Below are 15505 nucleotides of genomic sequence, written 5' to 3'. Positions count from 1 at the left end.
AAGTCATAAGAATGTATATTTTCCCCCATGGGGATCAGTAAAGTAAGGTAGTAAAGAAAGTTTTTTTGTTGCCAGTAATAACGTAGCCCATAAACTTTTAAAATATATCTTGAATTGCTCTGCTTCTAAAAAACTTTATTCACCTATCTCCTGTTATCTTAGGTTATTTTACATGGTATTGTAATTTTTGTTTATGACTCTATCTCTATCATAAAAAAAAAGAGCCCTTTAATTCAGGGAAAATATCTCATTTTTATATCTATAGTACCTAGAAGAATGCCAGCCCAGAGATTCTGCTCAATAAATACTCATTGAGATGAAATTAAAATGAGTAAGATTCTAGTTAGATTTAAAATCCAGCCTAGATTTTATTACTGAGCTCTAGACCTCTACATCCAAGATGCATGCACAATTATTATTATTATAGTCATCATTATACATACAATTTCAATGCATCTAATGATGACTGTATTAAGTTTACAGGCCATTTTTAAATGCATTGTTGCAGTAAACCCTACAATATTTTTTGTGAAGGGAACATATGTAAAATAAGTATCTACATTTTACTGATGAGAATATTGAGATTCAGAAATTTAGATCTGCTCAGTGTCCCACAGGTAGTAAATATTGGAGCCAGAGCTGGAACTAAGAACCCATGGCTCAAAGTCTAAGCAATTTATGTCTTCCCATTGTCTAATTCAGGGTTTTCCAAATATCAATGCTTTTGTTATTTGGGACTGAAAAATTCTCTGTTAGTAGGGGATAGCCTAGCAGCCCTGTGTATTGTAGCATGCTCAACGGTATCCTTGGCGTCTACTCATGAGATACAAGTAACATCCTCCTTCCCACTGACAGCCAAAAATGTCTTCAGACATTGCCAAAGGTCCCCTTGGAGGGAAAATCAGTTCCAGTTGAGAATCCATGTTCTAATAGCAGGCACAGTGTAGTAAGTGCTCTGGACAAGCATAAGCAAAACGAGAGTAAAACAGGGGAGTTTTCTTCCTGCTGGAGACAGCATTTGATTTGGATCTTTACTGTAGAAAAGTTGAATTGATCTAGCAGGATTTACTATACCCAGATATTTGCTGAGCATGCATGATATGTCAAATCTAACTCAAAGGGGTAAAATATAGTAATAGGCATCACTAAAGATCTTACTAAAATGAAGCACCATCTTAATGTCTTTCTAGGGGAACACAGAGCTATTTGGGGTCAGTTAATCTCATGATATGCATTTAGCATCTCGACTTATATTATCTACTAAAGGTTATATAGGAAAGAATTACCTCTCATTTATTTTTTGTAGTTTACTAACCTATAAATCATCATAATCATCATTCAATTGAACTGAACATGGGGCTTGTGTTTTCTAGTATGTTTCTGGTTCATTGGGAATGTTAAAAAATTATTTAGCTTCAGTGTCTTTGCATGAATGTGAAAGAAAGGAGAGCCTACCTTTAGTTCTTATCTATGTTTAGCCAGAGTTCTTGGACCTGCTTGGAACCTCTCTCAACAAACATAACAACCAGTTCTCTGACTTAACTCGTGGACCCAGAACAACTGGGCTAAATCTACTTCCCTTTTATTCAGAATCATTGGAAAACTGAGAAAGATTTTGACAACTCCGAAAAAAATATACTCTCTTTCCCTGAATTAACCATTTGGAAAGTTTATAAGAGCTGTTTATATACTCTTTTTTTGAGACCAGAGAATATATATATAATTGTTAACAATGTGGATTTGGAAGTCAGATAAGCCTAGATTTGCCTGACTCCTAGCTCTAACCATTACGACTTGTGTGACTGGGGACAAGTTGTTTAATAACTGTGACCCTCAGTTTCCTTATCTATAAAATTGGGATGATAATAACTTCCATCAAGTAAGAAAATATTGTAAAACTTTTAGTGTGGGGTTTGGCACAAGTCAGTAAGAATTATTACGATCACTATTATCATCTCATCATCTTATTTTTGTCACTGCTGTTACATACAGGATTCCTGTGTGGGAGGGTCTCGGTTGAAATGAGAGTGGATATTCCTTTGAAGACATAATCTTTTTTATAAGATAGGAAACACTTCAGTTGGTCTTAGTAAACAATGTGGGTTTGATGAAATTCTAGGGAGGCCAAAGCTCTGTCTCCCTACCCCAGGTTCTGCCTTTGATCATTTAAACCATCACCACCATCATCATGCATCTCTCTGTATGAGAAATTTTCACAGGGTGAAAGAGGGAAGAATAACACAGCTCTTCTAGTCTAGTCCAATATCTTTTAAATGTTTAATAACAGAAGGTGAGTGTGTTTGTGTGTGTGTGTGTGTAAGAACAATGTCAAGAAGCAAAACTGGTCAGAGTTCAATCAGGAGAAAGGATGCACTAACCAGAAACAATGATTCTGAAATGCTGCTCTGGGATTCGCTACATCAAAGTTTCTTTGGAGAACTTAAAAATTTGGATTTTCTCATCCCACCCCAGACCTACTGACTAAAAGCGCCAGGGAATTCCATGCAGATTCAGGTTTGGGAACCCTTGAACCTAAAGTCTCAACTTTTTCCCTGTGATAGTTTGAACTCATTAGACATTTTAACAATACAACTGACTCTTTTCTAGACTCATCAAGCAACATGATGGTTGTAACCTGGCTTCTCATGCAGATCAAAGGTTTCAGTTCTCCAGAGCTTACAAGCTGGCTTCGGATTTTGGCACTCTTAATTCTCCCCTTCATCTTGCTCTCCTGCTTGGTATTGTATGTCCTCTCACTCCAGACTCCTTCCTGTAGTGAACTCACCTGTCATCTTGGCTTCAATTAGGAGCTATTTCATGGCTGGACATGTACGTGAGCTTAAAGTTTATTACTGAATTCTAGACTCATGTATCCAAATCGGTTACTGATACTTCCCCTTGGTGTTTCCATGGGAACCCCAAACTCTACATTTGCAAAGCAAAACATACTATATTCCTTCATAAACTTTTTCCTTGTTCTGTAATCCCTGCTCAATAAGTGAAATGGCATTGACCACTTGCCCAAGTTGGACACTTGAGAAAAATCTTTGACCACTGTATTTCCCCACACGGTGTAACAGTCAGTAAGACCTGCTGATTTTTTTCTCCCATGTGGTTCTAAAGTAGCTTGTGTCTTTATTTCTAACCATGGGCCCATTCTCCATATTGAAGCAAGAGGAGCTTTTTAGAATATAAATCTGATCATATCACTTCTCACTACCTTCAGAATAAAGTTCAAACCTCTTAATGGAATGCAAAGTCTTTCATGATCTTGCTACTCTTTTTCTCTCCCGCTACATCACTTACCATTGGTTCTTCATATATTATGCAGGAGCCATATTTAGACTCTTGCAATTCTTCAAGTAGACCACTCTCTCTCTTGCCCCTAGACCTTTGCACATGCTATTGCCTCTGCCTGGATCGCCTTCTTCTCCCTACCCATGCAGAGGATAGGGGCTTACATTTACTATATGGGGCCCTTAAGAAGGCTACTCCAGACAAATGGGACTGACTACAAGTGAACTCAGTTAATTGGAAAGACATTAAACCTCTGCCTCTTCTTTTAGCTTGTTTTCCCAGGACGATCCATTAATGGTAGCATTAGGTAAAGGATTCCTGAGACCTTAGTTCTAGTGCCTAATAGACCAAATATTATCATATCATTTAGCTTTTCTGGATCTCACTTTCCTTATCCTTGCCATTGTATTACAGGATGAAGGTTATGAGAATGATTTACTTATTGAAGATATGGAAAATTCATGGCATCACTTTTCCAGTCTCATTTTGGCCCTACCTTCATCTTCCTACTAATAGGAGTACCTCCTGTTAGCTTATTTCCCTTCTCCTTCATCTCCTTCTACTAACTTCTATTCTCCCTTAGGACCAAGCTTAGACCATATCTTCCAGGATGCTTTTTACAAACCCTCAAATCTGGGCTGAGGGCTCTACCTATGAGATTCCATGGAACTCTCTCCTTTTACCCCCTCAAAATTAGCAACTCTATTATCATTTTGATTTACTTTATTGCCTTCTCCCTTAGACAGTAAGCTACTTCAACTTTATGTATTTCTTTGTTACTAAAGAAGATAATATTCTGAATGCTGGTGAACAGACCTGGGAGGAAGGTGTTTTATTTGGAAGATTGTTCTTAGAATAACAATGCATTGGCTATCAATTTCTCATTGTTTCACAGGCTTTGATGTAGTATATGGTATTGTCTTTAATTTTCATGCAGAAAGCTTTTTTAAAAAAAAATTCAGTGATGTACACATTCTTTTTCTGATTTTACTATGCCTCTGAAGAGGAATTGATTTTCCCAAGACAATTCTAGTAGAAACTGGGTTACGATAGAGTCCTATTCTCCTAATTTCTAATACAGATTTCAATGCATTGTGTACTGCAACCTCCCAATAAATTACTTACATAAATAAATAAATACATATATAACTAATGGATTACTAAAGTATGGGTAAAAAGGGTTTCTTTGTGGATGCAATCGCAAATCTGTTTTTATTAAAATGAAGACTGTTAAAATATGGACTGCATTTTCCAGTGTAGTTCTGGACATGGTATTTCAGTTAAAGTGTGCTTTGTCAATTAGCCTTTGTCGGAGACAAAGGTTCTGGTCTCCTTTGTAGACGCCGCTGGAGGAAAGGTGGCTGTGGTGTTATCTCAGGCCTCGAGAGACTCCTGGGCTTCCGAGAGTAAAGGTCTCATGTACTGGTGGTGGAGAGCTGAGAGAACCCTAGGAGACAGAGGGTTTCTTTTGGGATGGATTTCTCCTGGGATAGATTTCTGGCCAGTTTATAAGGCTATTCCGACTCTGCTTACTGATACCAGGGGCTCTGCGGAGGAACCTCACCAGCTGTCGTTCGAGAGGGAGAGAGAAGATTTGATGAGGCCCTTTCCCTTCATTCCCCTTGAAGACAACCTCAGCACTTTGCTTTCATATATTGGGGTTCCTGTTCATTTGAAGTTAAATATAATTTGAAATGCACATGATTTTTTCCATCATTTGAAACTCTGCTAACGCAGCTTATCAAAGTGAAGAATGTTACTGGCTTGCATGACTCAAGGATAGAACAATTTTTAGAGAATGCTTTAGCATTATGTCCTTCACAAGAATGCATGCTGAATGCAGCTGTGGAATTTAATTTTTTTTAAATGAGGCTGATAATGTGCTTATTTACCTTTCTAAAGTGACATCGTCTGATCTTTCAACTAAAATACTTCATAGATACTGAAATTCATGGAGAATAAGGCTGACTGTTGGCCCATACAGACTGGTCCTCTTCTTTATGTGTTTGGGAGTATGTGTGTGTGTATTTATGTTCTGTTTCCTCTGAACCTTCCAATAGAAGTTCCTGTGAATTGGATCTCTCCACGCAGAATATCAAGTTCCAGTGTCCTCATTTCCAGTGATGGTTTGCAATGCAAATCACCAGGTTGGTAACACACAGTACCATAACCATGGTAACCAAATGAGGACAAGTTTGCTTTACTTCCTCAGCGAAGTACTTTCCAATCCTGCATTCAGACCTGATGCCACTGCCAACAGGTCAGAAGGCATTAAAGGGACAGCAAGAGTATTCATAGAAATAAAAATAGGAACCATTGTATCCATTCCCCACACAGTCCTCTAAGTCCAGGACTTATTACTAATAACTTCAAGCATTTCTAACTCTTACTTTCTTATTGGTTTCTTTCCTTAGAGGGGAGGGTAGAGAAAACACTATACATCTTCATTCCCAACTTGACCATGGATCTTGGCCAGCAGACCATCCTGGCTTTCCATGACTTTTAAATAGGAACTGATAGAAGCCTGGGTCACAGTTCTGTGGTCACAAAGACTTTTTAGTGTTAGCAGCTGTGATGCTCAAGGAGACAGGAAGGTATCCGAGACCCCTACAAACACTCTTTGGGAACTGCAGCAAACTAACTACAAGGACCCCTTCTCTGCTGAGACTCCTTTCTTCTGGTATAGTAACTCTTATAATTTGTTTCCAGCCTGTAGGGGAGGGGATATTAGTTCTCTGTTCTCATTTTCTCTCAGTTGGAATGAAAGGGCAGCCGTGGCATGTTCTGAAACTTTCTTTACCTGCAGCTGTGTGACAGGGGGATTCCTAAGAAGAAAGACTATTAGCAATAAGGTAAACAATCTAATTGTCATGGATTCTGGCCTGAACGATTTCAGCATCCCTGCGACTGCCTGGGTGGCTGCCATTAACACAGAAAGGTCTAAAACACAGGGGAGGGGAATGCTCTAGGCCCAAAATGGTTAGCTTATTTCTCCTACATTGTGAATATTATTTCAAGCGATGTTTCTCAGGTGAGATGCAGAAATTATATTTCCTCCCTTTTGTGTTTATTTTTTGTATCTTGGATCTTTTATATCATTTTTATTGATTATTTTTTCCTTACTATCTGAGGGAGCTCTAATTCATTAGAGGCAAAAGAGTTAAACTCTTTGGCTTTTAATTAATCAGTGAATTCACTAAGTGTGAAAACTAAGCTTGATGTGCTCAGGCCATGTGGGATTTTTTGGTATAGGCAGAAACTGCTATAGGAGTGAAAAACTCCTTTTGAAAGAGTGGGGAAAGCTGATTCAGGAATAGGTTTGCCAGATGAATACAAGGCACCCAGTTACATTTGAATTTTAGATAAACAGCAATTTTTTGGTATGAATAGGTCCCAAATAATGCATGACCCATACTTATGCTAAACAGTGTTTATTTTTTATCTGAAATTTAAATGTAACTGAAAATCCTGTATTTTTAGTTGATAATCCAGGCAACTTGATTCAAGGATGAAAACTGAAGAATTATAATGGAAAAAAAAGAGCATCCATTTGTCTTACTGCACATCTTTGACTAAAAAGTTCCATCAAAAGATTACCTAATTGTCATTGTCTTTTTATACATCAGGACATGATTTAATACTGGACTCAAACCTTAAAAGGAGGAAGCAATAGTCAAAACAGTCATAATGAGTCCAGAGTTCAATGATACTTGCCTCATAATGTTAACACCTGAGACGTTTTTGTATTAGTTTCCCAATTAGATATTGAAAATGATTATAATCAAGATTATATGTAGGTTTTATGCCTGTTTGATGGTTAAGATTCCAGAGTGCTGCCTGACTAGACTTGCTCAGAGCTTCCCCTCTAGCGTGCCCAAGTGGTGCCCAGTCTGCTGGGAGATACTGATCCCCTTGTCTTCCTGGGGCTGGCTGTCCAGGAGGCAGAGCTGGAGAACTCCAGGGCTGGTCTTGTCCCAGAGCAGGCTCCTCCAGGAATCTAGAGGGAGCCCAAGGGGTGCTGGCTGCAGAGGTGCTCTGACTGTCCAAACAGCTGGAAAGTGCTGTTTAATTTCTCAGAGCCTGGTCAGGCATGGTGGGAATCCTGCAGGGTCTGCACAGTCACAAGATGATCTCTGTTACAAAGGTAAATCAAACAAAGTAATGAATTTTTTTGTAAGAAGGAAATTGATCTAAAGAAAATAAGCATTTTTTTTCTGATAATACTTTTAGTTATACCGCAGAATACAAAAGGGAAGTGTATATATATTTTTGTCACAGTGAAAATTATTTATGATCATGATAAAAGATAAATAAGGAAAAGTCTGAGGAAGAAAGTAGCAATCATCTTGATCCTCCAAGAAATGCTCCCTATTGACATTCAGGACTAATTCCTTTATATTTTGAGAGAATATCATTATTATATATTATATACAAATACGTATATGTAATTGTATATTTCCTTTATTTTGTTGTATGTGTCTTTATTGCATCATAAATATTTTGATGACATTAAAGTTTATGGTAACAATTTTAATACTGAACATTTGAGTATTTAATATTAAATAATTCTGCATCACACTGGAGTTTTCTCTGTCATGTTGTCTATAAATACAAACAGTTTTATTTCTTCCTTTCTAATTTTCTTTGTTTTCTCACTTTATTGAGCCTGACGAGGATGTGGAGATCAAGGTTGAAGAGAAGAGCTGAGAGTAGACATCTTTGCTTCATTTGCAATTTGAGGGAAAAGTGCTCAGTCATTCACTGTTAGATGTGGTATTAGCTACAGGGTTTTTCACAGATGCTTTTTTGAGGAGCTTCTATTCCTAGTTTGATAAGAATTGTTATCATGAATGGGAGGTGAATTTCCTCCAAGGCCTTTTCTTCATCTGCCAAGTGATCATCTGGGTTTTTTTCTCCTCTATTCTGTTAAAATGGTGAATTATGTTGACTGATTCTTTTTAAGTGGTTACTGTTCATTAGAAGCTGTAGAGCAGCAAGGGTGAGGAAATAGAAACTGAGGTTGAGACGGATGGGACTCAAATTCAAGATGATACTTTAGCAATCTAGCCACCCTGCACACGCGTGCACCGGCGTTCAGCCACTCAGGATAACTCTGGGCAAGTCTTCAAATAGTAAACCAGTCACGTTTCTAATTTGTTAAGGTTTTTCTTATAATGTTGACTTTAAAGCCTATGATTTTTTTTTTTTAGCTTATCTGGCTTTTTTATTGTTAGGTTAGGAGTGGCATTCTCTTGTGTGATTTCCCACATTCTAAATGGAATCAGATGTATAATTTTATTTTATAATATAATATATTTAGAGAACATTTAATTTTTTTATTCTCTATTTTAAGGTTTTTCATTGTTATTTATTTCAAGGCTTGGGGAAATGGAAATTACATTATTTCCTCATAATAAATGTAGTTCATGTCCATTAAAAAAAGATTTAAACAAATCAAAATTACCAAAATAAGAATGAAAATCCCGTGTAAAGCCTACCATTGGGGATAAGCACATTTAGCATTTTGAGTTAGTGTCTTTCTGCACAGATAATGTTTTCCTCCCCCACAAAATGAGATCATACTCTACATATTTTTCTTGACAATTTTTCATTTGACAAAATATTCCAGACATCTTCCTAGTTCAGTAACTATACAATTTTATTACTATTTTTAGTGAATGTATAGTATTCCATTAAGTGAAAAACTCATAAACTATATAACCAATTCATTACTGGTGTTTATTTAAGTCTTTTCTAACCTTTTGCTGTTGTAGTCATACTGGACTGATATTCAGAAATATTTTTGACTGTTTCCTTAGAAGAAATTATTTGAAGTAGAATAATTGGATATAAAGATATACAGTATAAAAGACTCCTATGTAGCCTTCAATCGGACTTCTTAATTGGTAACATTTTACTTCACTTGCTTTATTCTCTCTCTCCTTCCAAACACACATACATACATATACTATATACCCTAGAAATTATTCTTATGTAACTTTTGAGACTGACTTGCAGATAGGATGCTCTCTTTTCCCTAAGCAGTTCAGTGTTTATTTCCTAAAAGCAGCAAGCCAGTTTTGTACATAATCATAGTACAACTATCAAAATCAGCAAGTTTACACTGGTGAAATACTATTATGTAACTATAGGCTATATTCATATCTGGCCCATTGCTCCAATAAGGTCCTTAAAACTAACATAAAAACCATGGTCCAAGGGTCCAATCTAATTGTCCTATCACTTTAGTTTTCTTTCATTGGTAATAGTTCTTCAGCTTTTCTTTGTCTTTCATGACATTGACGTTGTAAAACTAGAACAGGGTAGTCATTTTGTAAAATGCCCCTCAGTTTGGATTTTTTGGATATTTCTTCATGATTAGAGTCAGTTACTGCATTTTCGGTCAGAATACCATAGAAACAATGGTGCATCCTCACTGCATCATATCAAGAGGAACACTGTGTTGCTGTGTCCTATTACCCGAGATATGAATATTGCTCACTGGTCTCCCAAGGTTCTCCAATGCAAAGCTACTATTTCTACCTTTACATTTCTTGAGAAGATAATCTGAGACAATCTAGACATCTTATTTCTTGTACACCCAGTAATTTTTTGTACCCAGTTTCTGAAACTGTTGATTATCACTATGTGGTAAATTGATAATTTTCTATAATCCGTCAATTCCTTCAACCATTATTTGTTGGTATATAGAATAGCTTTTCTTTAGAATAACGGGTCTGCATCTTTTAAACATTGGTGTATGTTACCCACCTGCTTCTCTGGTTAAGGTTTTGCTAATTAATATTTCCACAAACAGTGATTAGTATCAATTTCCCTGCCTTCTAGGTATTCTCATTCTAATGAATTTCTATCTGAAAATCTAATATATAATAACTCATTCTCTTTTTAGTTTTCATTTCCTTGAATTTTAATAAGATTTATTACATTTACTTTTTTGAGTCATTCGTAGATTTTCTACTTTTCAACTGCCTGATTATTACATTGCTTCTACATCTATGTATCTTTCTCTTTTTGATTTGTAATTACGTGACGTACATTAAGGATACGAAAACATTTAATGTCACATACACCGCAGATATTTTTACATTTTTTAAAACATTTTGACATGTTTATTATTTTTGCCACAGTAAATTTTAAATTTTTATCTGGTTAAATTCATCATGAGTTCTCTTCATTGCCTTTGGTATCATTTCTCTACAGGCTTTCACCACCTCAAGATTAGAAAACTATTCACCAATATTTTATTCTCAGACTATTTTTATTTCATTTTTTTTCACATTAAATCCTTAACACTATTGAAATTTATTTTGATTAATTGTTTAGGGCTATATTTTTGTTTTGTTGGTTTTTTAATTAAATATTTAATTTAGAAATAATTGTAGATTCACATACAGTTGTAAGAAGTAATATAAAGTCTACTTGCCTTATGCAGGAATCTTTTTAACTATGTAAACATAACTTTTTCTGCATATGCAGATTTTATGTAGGACAGGCTTTGTCTTCCCAAATAGTCAATAGGTACAAAGTTGTCATATCATGACAGTTTCTTATGATCATTTATGAGGAATGGGATCTATTCCCATCTCTACTGAGATGTTATGGTTATTATCATGGTGGGAAAGGAAGGATAATGATATCTCTGATATCAGAGGAGTAAAGAATACTGCTAGAATTTGCCTCTGTAAATAGTCCAGGAGGAAAGGGGATTTAGACACAGGAGCTGGCTTAAATCTTGATCTCTTCTCTTCACTACCAGCTATTTCTTTGTGTTCTTGGACAGAATACTTTCTCATTTATGTAATTAAGATCTTTACTATCATGATAGTTTTCTGTTGGGCTGAAATATGATGCAGTTTTTATTGTACAACAATGTATGTTTAAACTTGAGATGTATGCATCTGTAGATCTTAAAGCAAATAGCTGCACCTGTCATTTTGCAAAGTTATTAAGAGAGGTAGCTGGAAGGAAAGTGTGATACAGCCCAACTAAAATGGTTCATAAGAGAAATAAATATCTGCATTGGTCAGAGTTCTCCAGAGAAATGAAATAGAATATAGATAGATAGGTAGATAGATAGATAGATAGATAGATAGATAGATAGATAGATAGATATGTAGAGAAAGAAATATCTATATCTATATCTATATCTCTCTATCCATCTGTAGAGAGATTTATTATTAGGAATTGGCTCACACAATAACAGAACCTGAGAGGTTCTGTCAGCTGGAGACCCAGGAAAGCTGGTGGCGGAATTCCAATCTGAGTCTGAAGCTGGAGAACCAGGAATGTCAATGGTGTAAATCCCAGTTCCAGAATAGGAAGAGACTCATGTCCCAGCTCAATCAGTCAGGCAGAGAAAAAAGAATTTTCCCTTCATCTTTTTCTTCTATTCAGGCCCTCAACAAATTGAATGATACCCATCCACATTGGGGAAACCAATCTGCATTACTCAGTCTACTAAGTCAGATGCTAATCTCTTCTGGAAACACCCTGACAGACACACCCGGGAATAATGGTTAGCCAGTTATGTGGGCACCTTGTGGCTCAATCAAGTGATCACATAAAATTAATCATCACACCATCAGATAAGACAACCCAGGATTTCAGTAAGCTAATATTGAAGAACATCTGTCTAATGGTTGCAAGGCCACTGGTTAATAGCCCTTTGGTAAAATTTATGCTATAACTGCTTGCATCTATTTTAGTCCCCTTATTTGGAACATTTGCCTCCCATTATCCCATCTTCAAGAGTCAGAGTTAATACTTTCACTTCCAAGAAGTCTTTTCCTATGCCCCTAAAAGAACGTTTTCCTCCTTTAATATTTAAGAACAGTTGTACTTCTCTCAAAATGCATATTCTGCCTCATAATATGTAGTTAGTAAGTACTATTTCTTGTACTGTAACCTCCTCAAAACTTCTTTGCTCATAGTAGACAGTAAAATACTGAACTGTATTAAATTAGCAGATATCGTTACTGAATTTATTTAACTAATATTTCATTTATACAGTGTGCTTTTATGAGCAACTGCTAGTGCACAGTACTTTGCCTGACGTGATAGAGACTACAAAGATGAGTAAGTCACAATTCCCACAATTCTGAGCAAAGACAGAGTCCAAGGTCAGAGGTAATTATTCCTTCATTAAACATTTATTGTTAATCACCTATTATTATTCATGGTCCTAGACTAAGTACCATGGATACTAAAATGAGTAAGTCATGGTCTTTGTCCCCAAGAAATCCATTTAGTTGAATGAGAATGGCAGAAGTGTAAATAGACTACCTGAGTGTGAAGAGTGCCACCACAAGGGGTTACACAGGTTGCTGTGAGTTCCAGAAGCAGTCTGGGGTGGGAATAGAGAGCGATCAGGAAAAACATCCTATAGAGTAAGTGCTGTCTGCTCAATGAAATGGTATCCAGTAAAGAGGGGCAGCACTACAGAAGGATCTGCACCTACTGGGATCAGAGAAGAGGGCTCCTTTGGGAACAACAATTAGTTCTGTGCACCCAGAATGTGATGTACATGAAGGAACCTAGGTTGCAGTGATGTTGGAATGGGAGGCCAGAGGTAGAGCATAGATACCCTCACCTCCTTTCATTGTCCCTCCCTAGGATGAGGCAAAGCAAATGTTGAGAAGACAAGAGCAGAAATGATGACAAAAGAGGGGATCATCGAGAAATAAAAATGTCTTTAAAGTTGGAAAGGGATTGGAGCAGAGCTAGCAGAAGATGCATCAGTTGATCCAAGTTCACCAGCATCAAAGTCATTTCAAGTTTCCAGGAAGCTGTATATATGTTTCTTGAAATAATAATCTTTTGCTTATTTTTCCCCAGCAAAAGAGGAAAAAACTCACAAGTCCAAGAGAACTGACTTTGGGTTCCAACTTGGGCACAACTGCCTTGTCTTTAAATCCAGCTTGCTCCTGAATGGCAGGAGTGAACACCCTTCACATATTTCGTGGTGGGAGGAAGCCACCCACAGAACAAGTCATCACAGACTGCTTGTTCCTCCCAGCAGAGTGTTGACAGAACACTCTCTTCCCCAGGCTCTGCCTCTACTTCACTGAATCACTTGGAAACCTTTGCAAGTGTTTGTGGGACTTTGATACTTGGATAGGGAAGAAGAGCAGAAGGGCATTCCTGGCTTGGGTTTGTTGCTTGAGTTTTTGAGTGGTCCAACTATGAGTAATAGGAACAATGTTTTTATTCTTTTCACTTTTCTAGTTTTGATTAATATAGCTTTAAAATATTTTTAAAATGTGAGCTCCATTGGTCAAATATTAACTAATCTATGTGGAGGCTAGAAATAGGATAATCAACTTATGAAATTATATCATCTCATTCAATTCTCTCATTTTATGCAAGAAGAAATGACATTCTAAGACAACTTGAAACTAGATGCCCAGTATCACACACCCAATTAACTATTTGTTGATTAATTTAAAAAAGTTTTTCCCTGGTGATGAGTTAATATCTTTCATCTGCTTGTTAGCTGTTGGAAGACTCAAAAGAGAAGGTTAAAAAAAAGGTATATGCTCAGATAATTTTGGTCAAAATGGCAGAAGTGAGTATCAAGTGATGACAGAAAATGCTGCTTCAAAATGGTGGTGTTTTACATATATGTATGTATGTATATAAGTGTATATGTGAATATATATATACATAGACATAGACATAGACATAGACATAGACATAGACATAGACATAGACGTAGACATGTATAAAATCTTCTCACTTTTTAAATTCAGATCCACAACACATTATTCCCTGATTTTGTATATCTATTCCCGGCAAGTTGCACCTTCTGATAAGTTGTTTAACTGCTAATTATCAAACCATTCTTAATGATTTCATAAATGACTATTTAAATGAATGCTAGCAAGGGATTGAGCAATATCAAAGAAAGTCCTGCTACTAAGGAAGGCATTAAATATGGAGGATGGAGGGGAGCAAGACAAGCCTAGATACTATTTGAGATCTTATGAAGGCTTGAAAAGAGGCTGTGACAATGAGGGTCTATAGGGAGACACAGAGATGGCGAGATCTCTGTGGACTCAGAATGCCTTGGGGCTGTTCTCTCATTATAAAGTTCTCTTATTGACCACAGGGCTCGTTCAGAGGTGGTGGCCAAGAGCTACAGCCTGTAATCATAACCTTGAAATTAAGCCCATAGTTAAAGGAATTTCCAATCTCTGATATGAATCTCTAACTAGTCTGAATTCTCATGGTCAGAGAAATATTTTATTCTTACGCTCCCCAAATGTATCTACTTCTCAGTTATCCAAACTAAGTAATCTCAAGATGACACAGGTTATCTACAAACTAGGAATTTCAAATGTATCTCCTTTGAGAAAAACTTGCATTGATTGGTGATCCTTCTTTACTTCACAGCTCTTGCCAGGACAATGACAGGAGGCAACATAGAGAATAAAAAAGGAAAAACTGAGCAATAAAGCATATCGATTGTTCTGTTACACGTTTTTCATTAAATTTTCCCAACAACCTGATGAAATGATTATTTCATTCTCGTTACAGAGGTGAGGAAATAGATTATCAGAGGAATTTGAAAGTTTCCAAGGAAATGTCAGAAAAGCAGCAGAGCTGATTAAAATCTGGAGTTATCTGACCTCAAAACACTTGCTCTTTTAACCACATAGGAACCATGAATGCTGGCTAAGCCGACTGGATGTTCCTTTCCCAAATAACCAAGCAATCAACTGATAATAAGTTACAGATTATTTACTTTGAGTAAAGTGCTGCACTGGGATCCACAGGGAACACAGAGGTAAACAAAGCACATTCCTTATTCTTCAGCATGAACAACCTGTTTGCACAGAGGTGCAAAAAGTTAAATAACCCCAGAGGACAAGAATGTAATCATTGTCGCTGCTCTAAGGATCAAATTCTATGCTTTCACTGTGTGCTGAGAGCTTCACAGTGAAAAAGAGCATGTGTGGTTGAATTTGCTCAAGCAAAAGAAACTGATATAAAATTAATATAACACATTTTTTCCCATTTTGGTTATTTTTAACTTTTTGAAAAGTTGATAACTTTTCAGTACATTTCTTGTTGTCTTTTCAATGCATTGTTTATTGTTTTGTTTTGTTCTTACAAAACTGAGTTCTTGGTGCATATATAGTTTTGCATCCTTCTTTTCAGTTGTCGTTAAACATGTTAATACAAGAAA

The 15505-nt window shown here is 36.5% G+C and overlaps 1 protein-coding gene across 1 annotated transcript in view; it reads left to right on the top strand.

Annotated features, from left to right (window-relative positions):
• Positions 1 to 15505, top strand: part of ITPRID1 (ITPR interacting domain containing 1) — a 163934-nt gene that overhangs the window by 69366 nt on the left and 79063 nt on the right. The window contains exon 4 of the mRNA XM_006187759.2: positions 10519 to 10556. Within this exon, the coding sequence (XP_006187821.2) occupies positions 10519 to 10556 (38 nt within the window). The remainder of the gene's footprint in view (positions 1 to 10518; positions 10557 to 15505) is intronic.

This window comes from Camelus ferus, chromosome 7 (genome assembly GCF_009834535.1).
Source record: "Camelus ferus isolate YT-003-E chromosome 7, BCGSAC_Cfer_1.0, whole genome shotgun sequence".
Taxonomy (NCBI): Eukaryota; Metazoa; Chordata; class Mammalia; order Artiodactyla; family Camelidae; genus Camelus; species Camelus ferus.
This window is presented reverse-complemented; position numbering and strand designations above follow the sequence as displayed.